The 16594-nt window shown below is 42.4% G+C and overlaps 3 protein-coding genes across 7 annotated transcripts in view; 2 read left to right on the top strand and 1 right to left on the bottom strand.

Annotated features, from left to right (window-relative positions):
- USP16 (ubiquitin specific peptidase 16) overlaps positions 1-3576 on the bottom strand; it is a 23830-nt gene extending 20254 nt beyond the window's left edge. Inside the window, exons 1-2 of one of the 3 annotated variants that reach the window (XR_013636459.1) lie at positions 2502-2668; positions 851-952 (exon numbers count right to left, since the gene is read on the bottom strand). Coding sequence is in view for 2 of the 3 variants with exons in the window: in XM_073362901.2 (XP_073219002.1) it covers positions 851-914 (64 nt within the window). In the remaining variant the exon portion in view is untranslated. Of the gene's footprint in view, positions 1-850; positions 953-2501; positions 2669-2883 lie in introns of those variants that run through there. The other 2 variants (XM_073362901.2, XM_073362891.2) reach the window with 2 other exon arrangements.
- RWDD2B (RWD domain containing 2B) lies at positions 2826-11831 on the top strand. 2 transcript variants are annotated; one of them, XM_073362930.2, is made up of 5 exons: positions 2826-3024; positions 5592-5821; positions 5911-5978; positions 6804-7169; positions 7797-11831. In XM_073362930.2, exons 2-5 carry the CDS (start codon positions 5606-5608, stop codon positions 8029-8031), a joined length of 885 nt encoding a protein of 294 aa, XP_073219031.1. In that variant the 5' UTR covers positions 2826-3024; positions 5592-5605; the 3' UTR covers positions 8032-11831. The 2 variants fall into 2 exon arrangements, with proteins under 2 accessions (XP_073219031.1, XP_073219023.1); XM_073362922.2 differs by lacking the exon at positions 2826-3024 and adding an exon at positions 3033-3166.
- Positions 11832-12108: 277 nt separating this feature from the next.
- LTN1 (listerin E3 ubiquitin protein ligase 1) overlaps positions 12109-16594 on the top strand; it is a 46470-nt gene continuing 41984 nt past the window's right edge. For both annotated transcript variants that reach the window (XR_012161199.2, XM_073362945.2), the window contains exon 1: positions 12109-12242. Coding sequence is in view for 1 of the 2 variants with exons in the window: in XM_073362945.2 (XP_073219046.1) it covers positions 12201-12242 (42 nt within the window). In the remaining variant the exon portion in view is untranslated. The remainder of the gene's footprint in view (positions 12243-16594) is intronic.

Below are 16594 nucleotides of genomic sequence, written 5' to 3' on the forward strand. Positions count from 1 at the left end.
AGTAAACTGAAGCAATGCATTTTAAGATTTTCCTAAGAGCCAAATAGAAACAGGTTTGGAGGCTGGTGGAAGAGTATACAAAAAGAAAAGCTACAGCTTGGAGAAAACAGACCTTTGAAGCAGGGCTGGGATCCTGTAATGAAGCTGAAAGGAAGGATTATGCTCATTTTGTTCAGAACTTCATTTTACTCTGAAAGAGGGGCAGACTTTTGACCAAAGGTCAAAAAGTGTTATGGTAGCCTGTAAGTTCATGGAAGACAGATGGCAGTGAGGAAACTGAGGCAGCATTGACCTTCAAAGCCAGATGGAGTAAGATGCTGCTATTACAAGGAATAATAATTTTTCTGAAACGCATTTATAATTGTCATACGTGTTTATAATTGTGCATTTTAATTCATACCCTTTTCCTGTTAACATACCGATCCACCCAGAAAAGAAAAAAAAAAAGGAAAAAGAATGTGTACTTGCCATTACACATACAGGGCCTGGCTCTGCAGGCCTTTTATACCATGAATGTCTCATGGGATTCCGGGGCATTTCCATGTGAATTGAAATGACTACTGAGAAGAGGTTTTCAGGATTGGACCTATATGACAGTAAATATTGAATCTTTGATATTTTGTAGATTTCCTACCAAGTTTGAGAAGCAATACTGAGGCTTTCTGAAGGACTAAGTTTCAGCTGGATAAACTCATTCTTTACAATTAAACATTCAAAGTAGTAAAAGTGACTACTGTAAATGCCTTCTGATTATTAATGGGTTTTCAATGCTCCTCACTTTGAAGACAATGAAACATTTCTTCCACAGTACTTCAGACTTCTCTGAAAAATTTTTTGTTATGAAACATACCCAAAATATCCTGAGACTCATCATCAGCCTGTGTATTTTTTCCCTTTGTTCGCCTCTTTCCCATATTACTGCTTTGTAGTTTTCCTTACACAGAACAATCACCTAATGGGGGGAAAAAAACCAAAACATTAAATTCAAAACTAGATTTTGATTCTGCTTGTAGGAGGTTATACAAAAGGTAGCAGCAATCTAACAAATTAACTAGTTTTAAATTAACTGAATTTCAAGGGCACATGAATTCATAATATTTCTGTACATTACAGCTAATGCACATTTTGACCCCACTTCTGCAACCTGATCTGACCCTGAGATGTATGGGACTCCACAAGGGCACAGAGGTCTTCAATTCGTAAGAGTGGGGTCTCAAATGTCAGCAAAATTCCCCTACACCTTTTATGGCTCACCTTAATGTTTTAGGCCACAAAAGTTTTAGGAGGCAACTGTCATATTAGCAGCTTTATCACATTTAAATACTGAAGTTACTTATTTAATGAACTCTCTACTTTTGATTTATTGGAAATGCCTTCTTTTTTTTAAATGACTTGCTCAGCAACATTAAATAAATTGTTATTCTAACAGCATTTGACAATATACTGGAGATTCAGATTTCTTCTGGCATCAATGTCTCTTCAATTCTGGGAGATTTCAGTTTTTGTATTCATACAACTATCTAGTAAATAATGCAATTTGGAACAACTGTTTGAGTATACCCTTAGAAAAGGACCTAGAGAGGCATCAGTCTCTAACTTCATGACAGAGCCTTAAGCAAACTCTGCATTTATGCTTGTCTTAAATAACAACAACAAAAATCAGGTACTGTATGTATGGTTGGACGTATATAAACAGAAAAAGGACAAGAGTAGCTGAATTCAGAGGGGATCCCCCAAAGAAAGGTCAGATATCCGACCTTTGACACAAAAACGAATTCCCACCACATTCTTAAAAGGACAAGTTTACCCAGGAGGTAACGAATGTAAAGATATACTACATTCATGTATGTGAAATATAAAGTAGCACTTTAGAGGGTGTGGCAAATTTAACACACTGAAAGTTCAGACTAAATAAATTATAGATCTGGAAAAGGAATTAGTTGCACACTCAAAAATAAAGTTGCAATTGTCAACCTTTAGCTAAACCAAAGTACTGCATTTCTACCCTACGCAGACTTGGGTACCAGCAAGTGGCAGATGTCCAGCGTCAGTGGTGCCCACCGTACCAGGTATGCAACCTCTCTATCTCGAGCCACTTCTCCCACCACCACCGCCATGCCGCCACAGGAGATGTAGCCCCTTGGGCTACACCCCCCCTCCCCCCTCCATGCAGAGTGAGCGTCACACAGCACAACACGTGTTATTTGGTCCACATCTGCCCAGGGACCCTGAGCCTCCCCCAGGCGCGCTCTCAGCACAAGGAGACCTCGCTGCCATAGGTGCTGGAGCTGCTGCACCCCCTGGCTTGACGTGGTTTCCCTCATATACAGGGTTCACAGTTTGGTTCAATGGCCCTCAGCACCCCCACTATTCAAATTGTTCCAGCGCCCCCTGCCATTCCAGCTCCCAGCCCCAAGGGCCCCGGGATAAGGCTGCTGCTGCAGCTGCCCCCCTTCCCCGCCCCGCCCCGCCCCAGGGAGCGGGCGCACAGGGCTGCTTACCCGCCCACGTGGAGCGACGAGCACCGAGTCTTCCAGCTGCTGCCCCCAGCGAGGCAGCCACGGCAGCCGGCCCCTCCTCTCACACTAACCCAAGCCTGGAGTGCCGCGCACCCTAGCTCGCCCGGCAACTGGGGGGCAGCCCGCTGGCTCCGATTGGCTAGTCAGCCTCTCCTGAGCCCGCCTCCGACGCGTTACGGACGGGCACCAGAACCAGTGGGAAAGCCCCACAGCCCCGTCCCAGCCGCGCAAGAGCTGGGCCGGGAGCGGACACGAGGCGCCTCAGGCTAGGAGAGTAAGTGACTCGGAGACAGGTGGGGGGGAATAAGGGAGGGTAAATAACGTGGTGGAATCCAGGGAAACTCGCTGAGCCTAAGCCCCTCACCTGCCAGTGTCGTGAAGCGCGATGTTTTACGGCACCTATTTCCGGCTCGGCGTAGTTTTACGGCTTCCGCCCTCTTCCAGCAGCTGAGCTGTGAGCGTGACTTGGCCCAGGACGAGAGGCAACGGCTCTTTATCACTTCCGGTGCGTTGCATAGTGGGAAACTGGAGGGGAGTTGAGGTCGGTCGGTCGGTCGGCGAGAGACCGCGAATCAGGAAGGGCAAGAGTCGCAGCGCAGGCGCGATGGCGCAGTGGCTGTGTTCCCTCCCAGCCCACGGCCGGGGCGGTGAGTTGCGGGCCCGTGCTGGGCAGGGAGCGGCTGCGTGGGGCGCTGTAGCGCTGCGAGCTGCCCAAGCGGGGCCGGGCCGGGCCGGGCCGATCCCGGGCCCAGCGTGGTGATTTAAAGCTCAGATTTTCAAATCATTCAGGGGAACCGTTTCTGCCCCTGTGTCGTCCCCCGTCCCCCCCCCCCGCCGGCCAAAGCGCCTGCGCCCAGGCCCCCGCAGCGGTGCGGGGAGGTAACGCCTCTCCCTGGGCCCGCGGCTGCGGTCGGTGGGAGCTGAGCTTACACCGGCCCCTTCTTCCGGTCTGGGGCAGGGGCGCCCGGCAGCCCCTGGCCGCTCCACGCGCGGTGGGACCGGCGGCTCAGCAAGCGGAGTTGTGAGAGCGTCTTGCTAAAGCGAAGGGACCATTCGCGGGAGCGTGGCCCATTGGCACCTGCAAGACGCTCCGACGACTTATGCTCAGCAATCGGTTCCCCCTTGTGTGAGGCTGGGCGTATCCGATGAAAGGAGCTGTAGCTCACCAACGCTTATGCTCAAATAAATTGGTTAGTCTCTAAGGTGCCACAAGTCCTCCTTTTCTTTTTGCGGATACAGACTAACACGGCCGCGACTCTGAAACCTTTACCAGACCTGAAGCAGAGCTCTGTGTCGCTCAGAAAGCTTGTTTCTTTCACCAACAGACGTTTGGGCCGATAAAAGATATGATCTTGCCCACCTTGTCTCTTTAATAGCCGGGGACTGACACAGCTAACACTGCTGATTCAACACTTGTTTACTCAGGCTCAGGCCCTACAAAAATCTTATGGACATGCTTAACTTTACACACTGTTGGTAGTGCCCCTGAAGTCAACAGGACTACTCAAGAGTGCACAAAGTTAAGCCTTTGCGTGTGTATTTGCAGGACAGAGGCCTAAAAAGTTATTAGTACCATACTCAAACCTTGATCTTTGTGCAAATCTCTATTATTAGTGGGAAATTTGCTGTGGATTTAGCATAGACTAGCTCTACTTTTTAGACTTTGTGTGTTTTGAAATTAAAAAATGTAATTTGTTCCTCTTTCTAGAATGGGTCCTCCCCTAAGGATAGGAGTGCTTATTGTAACAACTGTCAGTGCTGGAAACCCCACTGTGGGGTCTGAAGGGCCAGAGAGATTCTTTTGGCTCATGTATCATCACTTGTAAAAATTTCTCTAATTAGAATTTAGTTAACCATTTGGTTGAGATGTAAGGCTTAGTAAAATTCATCACAGTTTCCCACGTCTATATTGGCTCTGCAGGCTAATATTAGCAAAATGTAGAAGAGTTTGTCACTACAGTAAATATGTCTTTGAATGCACAGTGAGCAGTTCCAATGAGCAAGAATGTACCATTTCTACCATCACTTTTCTGACCATAATTGCACTTTGATGCTTAAATTGGCACTATATGCCTAGTTTCTCCACATGTTGTTGGAAGGACAGACCTGTAAGCATAGCCTTGTTGCCGGCACCCAGTGCCAAGAGGCTGAACAACAGCTTGGGTGGTTCGTTACCCGGTGTGCTACACCCAATAATCACAACGGGGTGGAGAAGCAGAAAAGTTTATTTGAAGCTTCAAAAAGGTACAGGGAGATTTGAATCTCAAATCCTGTACACAGAGCAGGAAATTACACAGGCTTTTATACATCCTTTTTCCCAGCATACTTATCCAATAGCAAGCTGCCCCAAGTATCCATATACCAGCCAATCCAGTTCCCAGCTGTTCCCTGGTTCTCTGTATCATTTGTTAAACTATACATAAAGCTGCTTTATTCAGCATTGTTCTTCCATATCTGCCCTGTTTGGCCTTGCTTAGTTTCAGGCAGTCTGACTCTGCAACAGATTGTTGCAGATTCTCAGTATAACTGCTGTGTGTGCCTCCAGGCGGGGGGGCCAAGGACACTTGGGCCTAGTACGCAGAGCTGCTGCGAGTGCCTCCAGGCAGGAGGGGGGGCCAAGGACACCTGGGCCTAGTGCGAGGGGGCTTCATCGACACTCGTGGTCTTCCATCCCCTCGAGTTACCTAGTGGCCATGCCCCAGTGTCCCCAACAGCCTTATCCAGCACTGCAAATACCAAAACAACACAAATGATGGAATTCAAAACATATCACACTGTGTAATCTAAAAACATTTGAGTTTGAAACACAGGGTGAAATCCTGACCCTATTGAAATCAATGGGATGTCGTGAGTGTTCCCATTGATTTAAATAGGGCCAAGATTTCAGCCATCATTTCTATATTGGCCCCATCCTGCAAACCCTTAGCTGACCAGCTCTTATGAGCAATCCCATTGATTTTGGTGGAATTATATGAATTAATATTACGTAAGAGTTGCACGATTGGGCCTTACACTTGTGCTTACATCTATTAGAATTGTGTCTTTTCATTTTTTCCTAATTTCTTTATTTAGGAAACAGCTAAAACATGGCCAAAATGACTAACTTGGAAGAAGCTGAAGTACAACTTTCTGAGTTAGACCTACTTTCTAGTATGTTTCCTGATGAAGATGAGTTTGTTGTGACTGACCAGCTGGCTGTAGCAGAACTAAAACAGTATATTGATAATAAGACTTCAGAGATCCCATCTTCAAAAGTTCAGTTTACACTGAATGTAAAGCAAGAGGTTGCTGATGCCACTATGGTAATGTAGCCATATTTTTGAAAGAAAAGAAAAAAAAAAGACATTTCAGATCAGATTTTAATGCTTTTTTTTTTTTTTTTTCTTTTTAGGTAATGCTTTCTTTATTCTGTGCTTTACCGTTTAACTACCCAGCTGTTCTACCAGAAATTACTGTCAGGTACTGTCAGAAATTACTAGACAGGGAACTAAAAGCTAAAATTCACTAGATCAGTACAAACATAATAGCAAGAGACAGCCCCAAAGAGCACACAGTCTAAATAAACAAAACAGACAAAGGGTGGAAAGGGAAACAGAGGTGCAAAGTGGTGAAGTGGCTTGCTCAGGGTCATGCAGCAGGTGAGTGACAGAGCTGAGAATAGAACATAGGAGTGCTAGCTCCCAGTACAGTGAAATTAGTGTGGCTCCATGTGGACACAGTGGTGGTCTTCCTGTGTGGATCATTTTACAGGACCATTGCCCAAGTAAGGAACATAGGCTCAGAGTCCCAAAGATATTTCAGTGGAAGTTAGGTGCCTAATTACCTTTGAGGATCTGGGCCATAGTCCATCGTGACAATGCTTCCAGTCGGTTCTAACCTAAGAAGTGAAAGGTTGTTTAATAAATCTCATCCTTCTGTGTGGCAGAATATTGTTACTCACTGACCTGCATTATTTCTCTTTTAGTATTTTTGTTTGTTTCTGTTACATTGTATATCTCAGAACACTACTGCAGTGACCATCATAAATTCTCATCTGGGCTTTCCCTGTTTGAAATTTACAGATCTATAGTGCTATATATTAAATCTGCAGTTAGTCCTTAAAGACTAAAATGGGATTTTCTTAGGAAATATTAACTTAAATGTTTTAGCCAAACAAAATGCTTTTGTAGAGCAATATTATACACCAATTCTAAACTAACAACATAATAGAGTTTTTAGAAATTTTGATTTTCCTACCTTTTGAAAAAGATATGCTAACAAAACGTGTTAATATTTTTTCCTTAGGTCACCATCATTAAGCCGATCACAGCAGATTAATCTGAACACAGATCTAAAAACATACTTGAAGAGAAACTGCAGTGGTGAGGTCTGTATATTAAATGCAAGAGAATGGGTTAAAGATCATGCAGCTGCTTATGTCGATAAGGAGCTTTCATCTTCCTCAGAGACGACATTAAGGACTATGCAGTCAGAAGATGTCATTTTCACTAGATTATGGATCTATAGTCATCACATCTACAACAAGCATAAAAGAAAGAATATTGTTGATTGGTCTAAGGAGCTCGCTCTGTCGGGGTTTAGCATGCCTGGGAAACCAGGTGTTGTTTGTGTAGAAGGCCCACAGAGTGCTTGTGAAGAATTCTGGTCAAGGTTTGCTTTTTATGTACTATATTCTGTTTTTAAGTAACATTGGTAGTTAGAATATTGTGCTTGTTATGTTGTGGTTCTGTACATTTGGCAGAAGATGGGCAACTCATAGTACTGGTAAAATCAACATCTTGTCTATGAAAAGTAAATATTTTATCACAATACATTTACACCTCCCACCTTCTGCCACTTCTTATGGACATCAGGGCCATAAATTAGCCAGCAAGGGGTTCTCTTTGCCAATTTTTTATATTGCTTTTATTATTTGTATTCTTGTGTAGCATAGACCTGGTTCAGCTCTGCCCATTTAGTAATAAAGAAAAAGGGTAAGAAAATTTCTAGCACAGACAAGGTGGAAGTGTGCAGTTATATTTAAATCCCAACTTTATTGACTGCTCTGTGAGGTATAAGACTAAGTGCCTTTGATCATCTGGCAGATATGGGTGTAAAGAAACAATGCTCTGGTTCTAGGAATGTTTGCAGGTATGTTTGACTGATTGGCTAATGAACTGTAATGTGTATACCAGATATCTACACAATTGAAATTTGTCGATTTTCCTTCTTTCATAATACCTGCTTCAAAAAAACATGCTACATTTTATCGATGCATATTTCCCTCATTGTTTTCAGAATCAGAAGATTAACATGGCGGAGAATTTTAATTCGCCACAGAGAGGATATTTCTCTGGATGGGTCACATGCTGAGATGCAGAAACAAAGAAAATTCTCATCTTTTGAAGAAAAAGTATTTGATGCGCCTGGTATCAGAGGAAAGCATATGGATCTGGGGCAGCTGTATCATTTTTTAGATGAAAAGGGGTGTGCTGATGTTTTTCAGATGTACTTTGGAGTTGAAGGATGTTAGATCAGCAAGGATCCAATCTATGTACTTGAAAAATTATGTGACAGTCTTGGGTAAATTATTCTTTTCCCCTCTGAAATAGTTGATCAGGGAGAGAAATGGATACTTCTGCTTTATAAGATGAATTCAGTTTTCCATGAAAACGAATATTTTTAAATAATGCTCGTGAAAATGACTACATCAATGCTGTCAAGGTTCCTCCCCCACTCTGAACTCTAGGGTACAGATGTGGGGACCTGCATGAAAAACCTCCTAAGCTTATCTTTACCAGCTTAGGTCAAAACTTCCCCAAGGTACAAAATATTACACCCGTTATCCTTGGACTGGCTGCTACCACCACCAAACTAATACTGGTTACTGGGGAAGAGCTGTTTGGACGCGTCCTTCCCCCCAAAATACTTCCCAAAACCTTGCACCCCACTTCCTGGACAAGGTTTGGTAAAAAGCCTCACCAATTTGCCTAGGTGACTACAGACCCAGACCCTTGGATCTTAAGAACAATGAACAATCCTCCCAACACTTGCACCCCCCCTTTCCTGGGAAATGTTGGATAAAAAGCCTCACCAATTTGCATAGGTGACCACAGACCCAAACCCTTGGATCTGAGAACAATGAAAAAGCATTCAGTGTTTTACAAGACGACTTTTAATAAAAAATAGAAGTAAATAGAAATAAAGAAATCCCCCCTGTAAAATCAGGATGGGAGATATCTTACAGGGTAATTAGATTCAAAAACATAGAGAACCCCTCTAGGCAAAACCTTAAGTTACAAAAAAGATACATAGACAGAAATAGTTATTCTATTCAGCACAATTCTTTTCTCAGCCATTTAAAGAAATCATAATCTAACACATACCTAGCTAGATTACTTACTAAAAGTTCTAAGGCTCCATTCCTGGTCTATCCCCGGCCAAGAGGACTACAGACAGACACAGACCCTTTGTTTCTCTCCCTCCTCCCAGCTTTTGAAAGTATCTTGTCTCCTCATTGGTCATTTTGGTCAGGTGCCAGCAAGGTTACCTTTAGCTTCTTAACTCTTTACAGGTGAGAGGAGCTTTCCCCTGGCCAGGAGGGATTTCAAAGGGGTTTACCCTTCCCTTTATATTTATGACAAATGCTTTAACATATTTTAAAGGGAAAGATATATAATTATGCTAATTACAAAGACAACTTTTTGAGAGATGCTGTATACTATTTATAATCTGAATGATTAAAACTTCACTTTGGAGAAGTTGATTATATCTATGTAATATAGTAAAAAAAGATCCAAACATGGGTGTGTGATTTTCCAGTGATTACAGTTATTTTAAGCAGGCATCTCTGGAAAGAAATGTTGTCTTTTACATAATTGAACATTGTGTTTACAAACACTACCAGCAGATGTTTTGATTCCAAAACATTTTTTTAATATTTTCTGCTTATAATACTTTCAGTTGAACATGGTGCTTTATAAAGATAGGGGTAGATCCTCCAAAGCCTTACTCATACGTCAAGTAGTTTTATTGACGCCAGTGGGACTAGTCACATGAATAAGGACTTCTCACATAAGGAAAAAAAGATTTGCAATGTGGGGCCCACAGGTAAGACACACTGGTTGCTCTAACAAGTTTATAATTGATTAGTTGAATTCTATTATTATTTCTATTTTAGTAGTGTTTAAAAGCTTTGATCAGGATTGGTGCCCCATTGAGCTAGCCACATACAAACACATAACAAAAAGATGGTCCTTGCCCCCTGTCAAGGTTCCTTCCCCCACTCTGAACTCTAGGGTACAGATGTGGGGACCTGCATGAAAAACCTCTTAAGCTTATTTTTACCAGCTTAGGTTAAACTTTCCCAAGGTACAAATTATTTTACCTTATGGCTGCCACCACCAAGAGTCTAACAAATATAACAGGGAAAGAGTCCACTTGGAAACGTCTTTCCCTCCAAAATCCCCCCCAAACCCTACACCCCCTTTCCTGGCGAAGGCTTGATAAAAATCCTCACCAATTTGCGTAGGTGAACACAGACCCAAACACTTGGATCTTAAGAACAATGAAAATGCAATCAGGTTCTTAAAAGAAGAATTTTAATTAAAGAAAAAGTAAAAGAATCACCCCTGTAAAATCAGGATGGTAAATACCTTACAGGGTAATCAGATTCAAAACACAGAGAATCCCTTTAGGCAAAACATTAAGTTACAAAAAGACACAAAAACAGGAATATACATTCCTTTCAGCACAACTTATTTTATCAGCCATTTAAACAAAACAGAATCTAATGCATATCTAACTAGATTGCTTATTAACTCTTTACAGGAGATCTGACCTGCATTCCTGCTCTAGTCCCAGCAAAAGCAACACACAGACAGAGAGAACCCTTTGTTTCCGCCCCCCTCCAGCTTTGAAAGTATCTTGTTTCCTCATTGGTCATTTTGGTCAGGTGCCAGCGAGGTTATCTTAGCTTCTTAACCTTTTACAGGTGAAAGGGTTTTTCCTCTGGCCAGGAGGGATTTAAAGGTGTTTACCCTTCCCTTTATATTCATGTCACCCCCCCCCCCCAAAAGTTTACAGTTTGCAAACCCTTTTTTATATAATTACTCCCACCGACTTAAATAGAAATCTTATGATTAAGAAGTACTCACATGAGAGAGAATTTGCAGGATCAGACTGTATAATTTTATGTCAGATTTCAATAAATTTATATACATGAATTCATAAGAAAAGATTGAACTCTTTATTATTTTCCTTAAAGCAAGTATTCTACATTGTAAAGGACTTTGAAAGTTGTGTACATTTAATAAGTAGCACACACTGAGTGTCATGGATGGTGGCGATTAATATATTAGCGGCTGAATTCAGTAATAATCTTGACATTCAAATCTCTTACGTAGGCAAAAAGTGGTGAGAGAGCTTTTGTGGTGCATATTTGATTTCAGCTCACAACACAATTCTGTTTCCTCTTTCAAACCCTGCTAAAGTGTTCGTCTTTAATTGTACTAGAATGGATTTACTTAAGATTAGTAAAGTTATCCAAAGTGTACTAGGGAATTACAGTATTTTCAAAAATATTAGTAGAAGCTATGATTTAAAAAGATATTTCAGTTTGGAACTGTGTTAATGTAATTATCACAAAGATACAGCAGCAATTACTAAAAATGTTCATTTCCCATTTATCTGACGGCTACAATCATTCTAATATAGATGTTTGTAACTATTTTTAAGGAACATCATATCAAGCTGTCTTGTTTTTGAAAAAAAGCATTCCAAGTACATCAAAATGTACATGTTTGTGCATACTCCTGTTTTAAGTACTTTCATGCATTTATCATCTGAAAGGCTAAGTCATGACTCTTTAGGAAGCTTTACTGTATGTACTTTCAGATTTCTCTCTGGTTGCCATTTAAATGAAAGTGTAATAATTGGGCCATTTAAGTAAATTGAATAACTTTCATTAATTTCAGTGGGTTTTGGATCAAGCCAAAATATGAAGGCTTAAAGGTATTGAAGGTCAAATAGTCGATTGTAAAGTATGCAGTTTAATGAAGTGTGAGGGATATGGGAGTCTGCTGTGTCTGTCCACACACAGCAGCATCATGGACAAGCTGCCATCTCTGGCTTAGTGGAAACCAGCCAGCATCCTGGACCTTGCATGCCAGCTGGGGAAGGTGCAATGTTGGTGAAGGAAATCCTAGATCTGTGAAAAGCAATATTACCAAATCTTGGGGCATGTGTTGTTTTTTCTTCAAGACCCGGCTCCTGGAATCAAGTGATTTCATGAGAATCTCAACTTTCTTTACAATAAATAAGAAAATATTTCTATCCCTGGTCCCATTATTAAGGACAAAAGCAAAAACGTGCACCCAGTGTACCCGAGGCATGAAATCCAGAGGGAACATAAAAACCTCACATTTATTATTCGTTTAAAAAAACTCATATGATTTTTAAGCCAGTTGATGATGATGATGGGGGGGCGTTGTTGTGGCCGGGAAAGCAGGGGGTGTCTCACGGGCTATGGGGGTGAGGGGGGGCGGTGCGGGCAGGGGACTCCTCCCCCCCCATGGCACGGTCCCCACCCTGCTCCGCGCTGGGGGAGGCTCCCCGGCCTGCAAGCGCCGCCCCCGCCTGGGCCGGCTCTCTGCGGGTCCGTCTCCGGCCGCGTCTTGCTGCGCCGCCGCCGCCGCCGCCGCCATGGGGGGGAAGAACAAGCAGCGAACCAAGGGCAACGTGCGGGTGAGTCCGCCCGGGCCGGGCGGCGGCTTCTCCAGGAGCGCGCAGGGGGAGGCCGCTGCTCCCCTTTGGGCGGGGGCGGGGGTCCAGGCCGCTCCCAGCCCCCAGCAGCAGCGGGGTGACTGGCCCCGTCCCCGGCCTGTGCGGCGGGGGAGGCCTGGGGGGAAAGCGGCGGTGCCCTCCCGCTGGGGTCCCGGCCCCACAGCCGTGGGGGATGCGTGCCTGGGGGTGACGCTGGGCCCGGGGTCTGCCCGACGGGGGGGATCGGCCTTGGGCAGAGAAGAGCAGGGGGCTCGCCTGAGGCCGGAGACCTTCCTAACCGGTGTAGCGAGCCCAGTCGGAGCTGCCAGGGTCAGGGCTGCGCTAGGGAAGGTTCGCCAGTGGCAAACCCGGCCGGTGGCGATGCACCGTGTTGTGGGCAAAGAAGTGCCGTTCTGGGTGTCGGTCGTATCCCTTACCCCCAGTGAAATAAACCGGACTGACAACAACACTTCTGTGCTGGGGCAGCCGCATCTTTTTGGTCAGAGGCCAGTGTTGCAAAAAAAAAACAAAACCCATCTCCTTAGCCGGCGTGGCTGCAGCCGCACAAATGCCTCGTGTAGGCCGGGCTAAAGAGCAGTAGTACTTGCTTCCGTGCGGAAGGGAATAATTCCCTCCCCTGCAGGAGTCGGTGGGTGGCATTCTGTGGACTGTGGTAGGGGGCCGGGAGATCAGGGGGCCCGGAGATCAGGGGGCCCTTATGGCCCTAATCTGAAATTTAACACAGGGGTTCACAGGCCATACTCTAAAGTGGTGGTTCTCAGCTTGGTTACCATTTTGGGCTGGATATGCAGCTCTCTCTCTCTCTGTTATATGGGCCCTGTCTCCACACAATATATATACTACCTGTATGGCCCTGAGGATGTCACATGGGCCACATCTGGTTGCTGATTGGGCCGCAAGTGACCCAGGGGCCTTCTGTTGAGAATCACTGTTCAAAAGTCTGTTTATCATCCACAAGGAAATAATTGGCTAACCAAATTTGTATGCCTGTTCTCACTTTGTTGTTGATTCACTTGGGGACTATGACCTGCAGCCAGCTGGTGTAAAATGGAGCAGGTTGAAAACCCTTTTATATTTAAATTGGGGATGCAGCTTGCAGAGACTCAGAAGGCAATGTGACCATCCTGAAATACAGCACTGCCTTCAGGCGTCTATCATCTCCATAGGCGGATTCTTGTCTGCTAGTAGAATTGGCAGGACTAGCATGATTGCCTGGTATAGCATAGTGACTTTTCATTGGGGTTAGTCACATGCTTAGTTAAGTATGTGCATAAACATCTGTAGGCTCATGACCTCATTTCCTCTGTTGCTTGTGTAGGCCTTTCAGACAGCTGTGGGGAAGAGACGTCTTTTAAGAATAGAAAGATGTGATGACAAATTGGCATGGGTCTTGAACGAATGTAGTACCTGTAATTACACTTAATTTATTTTAAATGTACTAGTTTTCAGCTTCTGTTTTGTATAGGCTCTTCTATTGCCACATCAGCATGGTATCTGAGGCCAAGATCAACAGAGGTATTTAGTTTCCTACCTTCCACTGATTTCAGTGATTTCACTGTGATTCAGTGATTTCAGTGATTTCACCTTCACTGATTTCAGTGGAAGGTAGGGTGGAGCCTAGATATAGAGCCCCACGAATCTGCAGATATCCATGAACCATGTCTGTGGATCGTGCATGGATGCAGATCCAAATTTTATATCTAGAGCACTGCAAATCTGCGGATATCCACATACTGTATTTACGGATCGGATGCAGATACAAATTTTGTATCCGCACTGGGCTTTACCTAAATACCTCTGTGGATCTGAACCTGAGTGCAATCCAGAAGTGATGTGACATCTGTCATGTGTGGTTTGTTCATTCTCTTCCCAGGGTAAGAATTGTGTGTGCAGTGTAGTGTTTAGTTTGGGTAGGGTTGTTTTTTTTTTTAATATGTACACATTGCTATGTGTTTATATTAGGGAAGGCAAAGGAATGCTGGGAAACGCATCATTATGGCAGATTTTAAATTCACAGAAATTACTTAATTCAAAGTTATGGTGGCCACATCAAGTGTAGCTTAGCCCCCAAGTTTGTAGTAATTTTATGCCTAATGATCACAAAATTTCTATTGTTGTTTTATTTTTATTTTTATTTTTTTTAAAGAAAACACCAACAACTTGTGAAAGTTAACTGATATTAGTTACACTTTTGTTAAAACTTTGGAACTTGGGCTGTTAATTATTTGCAGTTAACTCAAGCAATTAACTCAAAATAAACTAACTCGATTAAAAAAATTGTGATTCATCACAGTTTTAATTGCACTGTTAATAATAGAATACCAACTGAAATTTATTATAAATATTTTTGGATGTTTTTCTACATTTTAAAATATATTGATTTCAGTTACAACACAGAATACAAAGTGTACAGTGCACACTGAAGACCCTTGTTAAAAAAAAAAAAAAAGCATTAATTAAATTTGTGACTGCCCTCCTTGGGGGAGAATTATATGTCTCCTGCTCTGTGGTTTTACCACATTCTGCCTTATATTTCGTGTTCTAGCAGTTTTCGATGACAACCCAGCGCACATTGTTTGATTTAAGAACACTTTCACTGTAGATATGACAAAACGCAAAGAAGGTACCAATGTGAGATTTCTAAAGATAATTACAGCACTCAGCGCAAGGTTTAAGAATCTGAAGTGCTTCCAAAATCTGACAGGGATGAGGTGTGGACCATGCTGTCAGAAGTCTTAAAAGAGCAACGCTTTGATGCAGAAAGTACAGAACTGGAATCACCGAAAAAGAAAATCAACCTTCTGCTAGTGGCATCTGACTCAGATGATGAAAATAACATGCGTCAGTCCACACTGTTTTGGATCGTTATCGAGCAGAACCCATCGTCAGTGTGGGAGCGTGTCTTCTGGAATGGTGGCTGAAGCATGAAGGGACATATGAATGTGTAGCATATATGGCATGTAAATACCTTGCAATATCGGCTACAACCGTGCTATGCAAACACCTATTCTCACTTACAGGTGACATTGTACATAAGAAGCAGGCAGCATTATCTCCTGTAAATGTAAACAAACTTGTTTGTCTTAGTGGTTGGCTGAACAAAAAGTAGGACTGAGTGGACTTGTAGGCCCCAAAGTTTTACATTGTTTTGAAGTGCAGTTATGTAACAACAAAAAAAATCTACATTTTTAAGGTGCTCTTTCATGATAGATTGCACTACAGTACTTATATCAGGTGATTGAAAAATACTATTTCTTTTATTTTTTTACAGTACAAATATTTATAATAAAAAATAATACTATAAAGTGAGTACTGTACATTTTGTATTCTGTGTTTTAAGTAAAATCAATATATCTGAAAATGTAGAAAACGTCTAAAATATTTAAATAAATGGTATTCTGTTATTGTTTAACAGAGCAACTAAAACTGCAATTGATCACAATTATATTTTTTAATCTCGTGATTAACCGCAATTAATTTTTTTAATCGTTGGGCAGTCCTACTTTGGAACTCATAGATCTGCTATGGAACACCTCAAAGCATCAATCTTTTTGGAACATCTGTTCTCCGGGCCTTAAAGAAGTGTGAGGCATTGATTAAAATAAGCACAGGATTAACTTCACTGGAACAAGTTAGAGGAGAAGCTAAACAAAAGAAAAGCAATAATTTTCAATAATAATGCAACAAGTCATGTGACGTTGTTATGTACCCTGTCTGCTCCATTCCCTTAAATCTTCTCTGGTCACCTTTGTGTTTGTTGCTGATAAAATCTTCAGGGCAGAGACTGTGGTATTTTATTTTATTTTTTCTCTAAAAGATTTAACACTTTTTTTGGGAGCTGTATAAATAATACCCAGTAGCAAGGAGAAAGGGAAGTTAGCAAACTGCAAACCAAATGTTTTTTGTGGGGGGGAGTAAATGTTCTCTTATCAAGTTTGCTGTACTGTTGCAGTCCTACTGTAAGTAAACATCTTAATGAACAAAGTTTAATGGGTAAAGTACGCTCAGTTATTTTCCTTTTGGAATGGTCTTAATATTTGGGGTTTTTTGCTCTTTGGATTAATTTTATATTGTGAAAATTAATGAAAATATTGATCCTAAGGTTGAAAAATAAAGTTACCATTTCAGATTTCTCTACTTAAAGTCCTGGTTCAATTTCTTAATGATAAGGCATATAATGTGAAATTTTTCCCTTGGAGCAGCAGATCAATTATAAGACGCAAACCTGCAGGCTCATTTCTTCAAGTGTGATGATTTAGGTTGTGCATGAAAATCGTTTCAAAAACCAGCATTTCAGTAAGAAATACAATGGT

Source organism: Lepidochelys kempii, chromosome 1, assembly GCF_965140285.1.
Source record: "Lepidochelys kempii isolate rLepKem1 chromosome 1, rLepKem1.hap1, whole genome shotgun sequence".
Classification (NCBI taxonomy): domain Eukaryota; kingdom Metazoa; phylum Chordata; order Testudines; family Cheloniidae; genus Lepidochelys; species Lepidochelys kempii.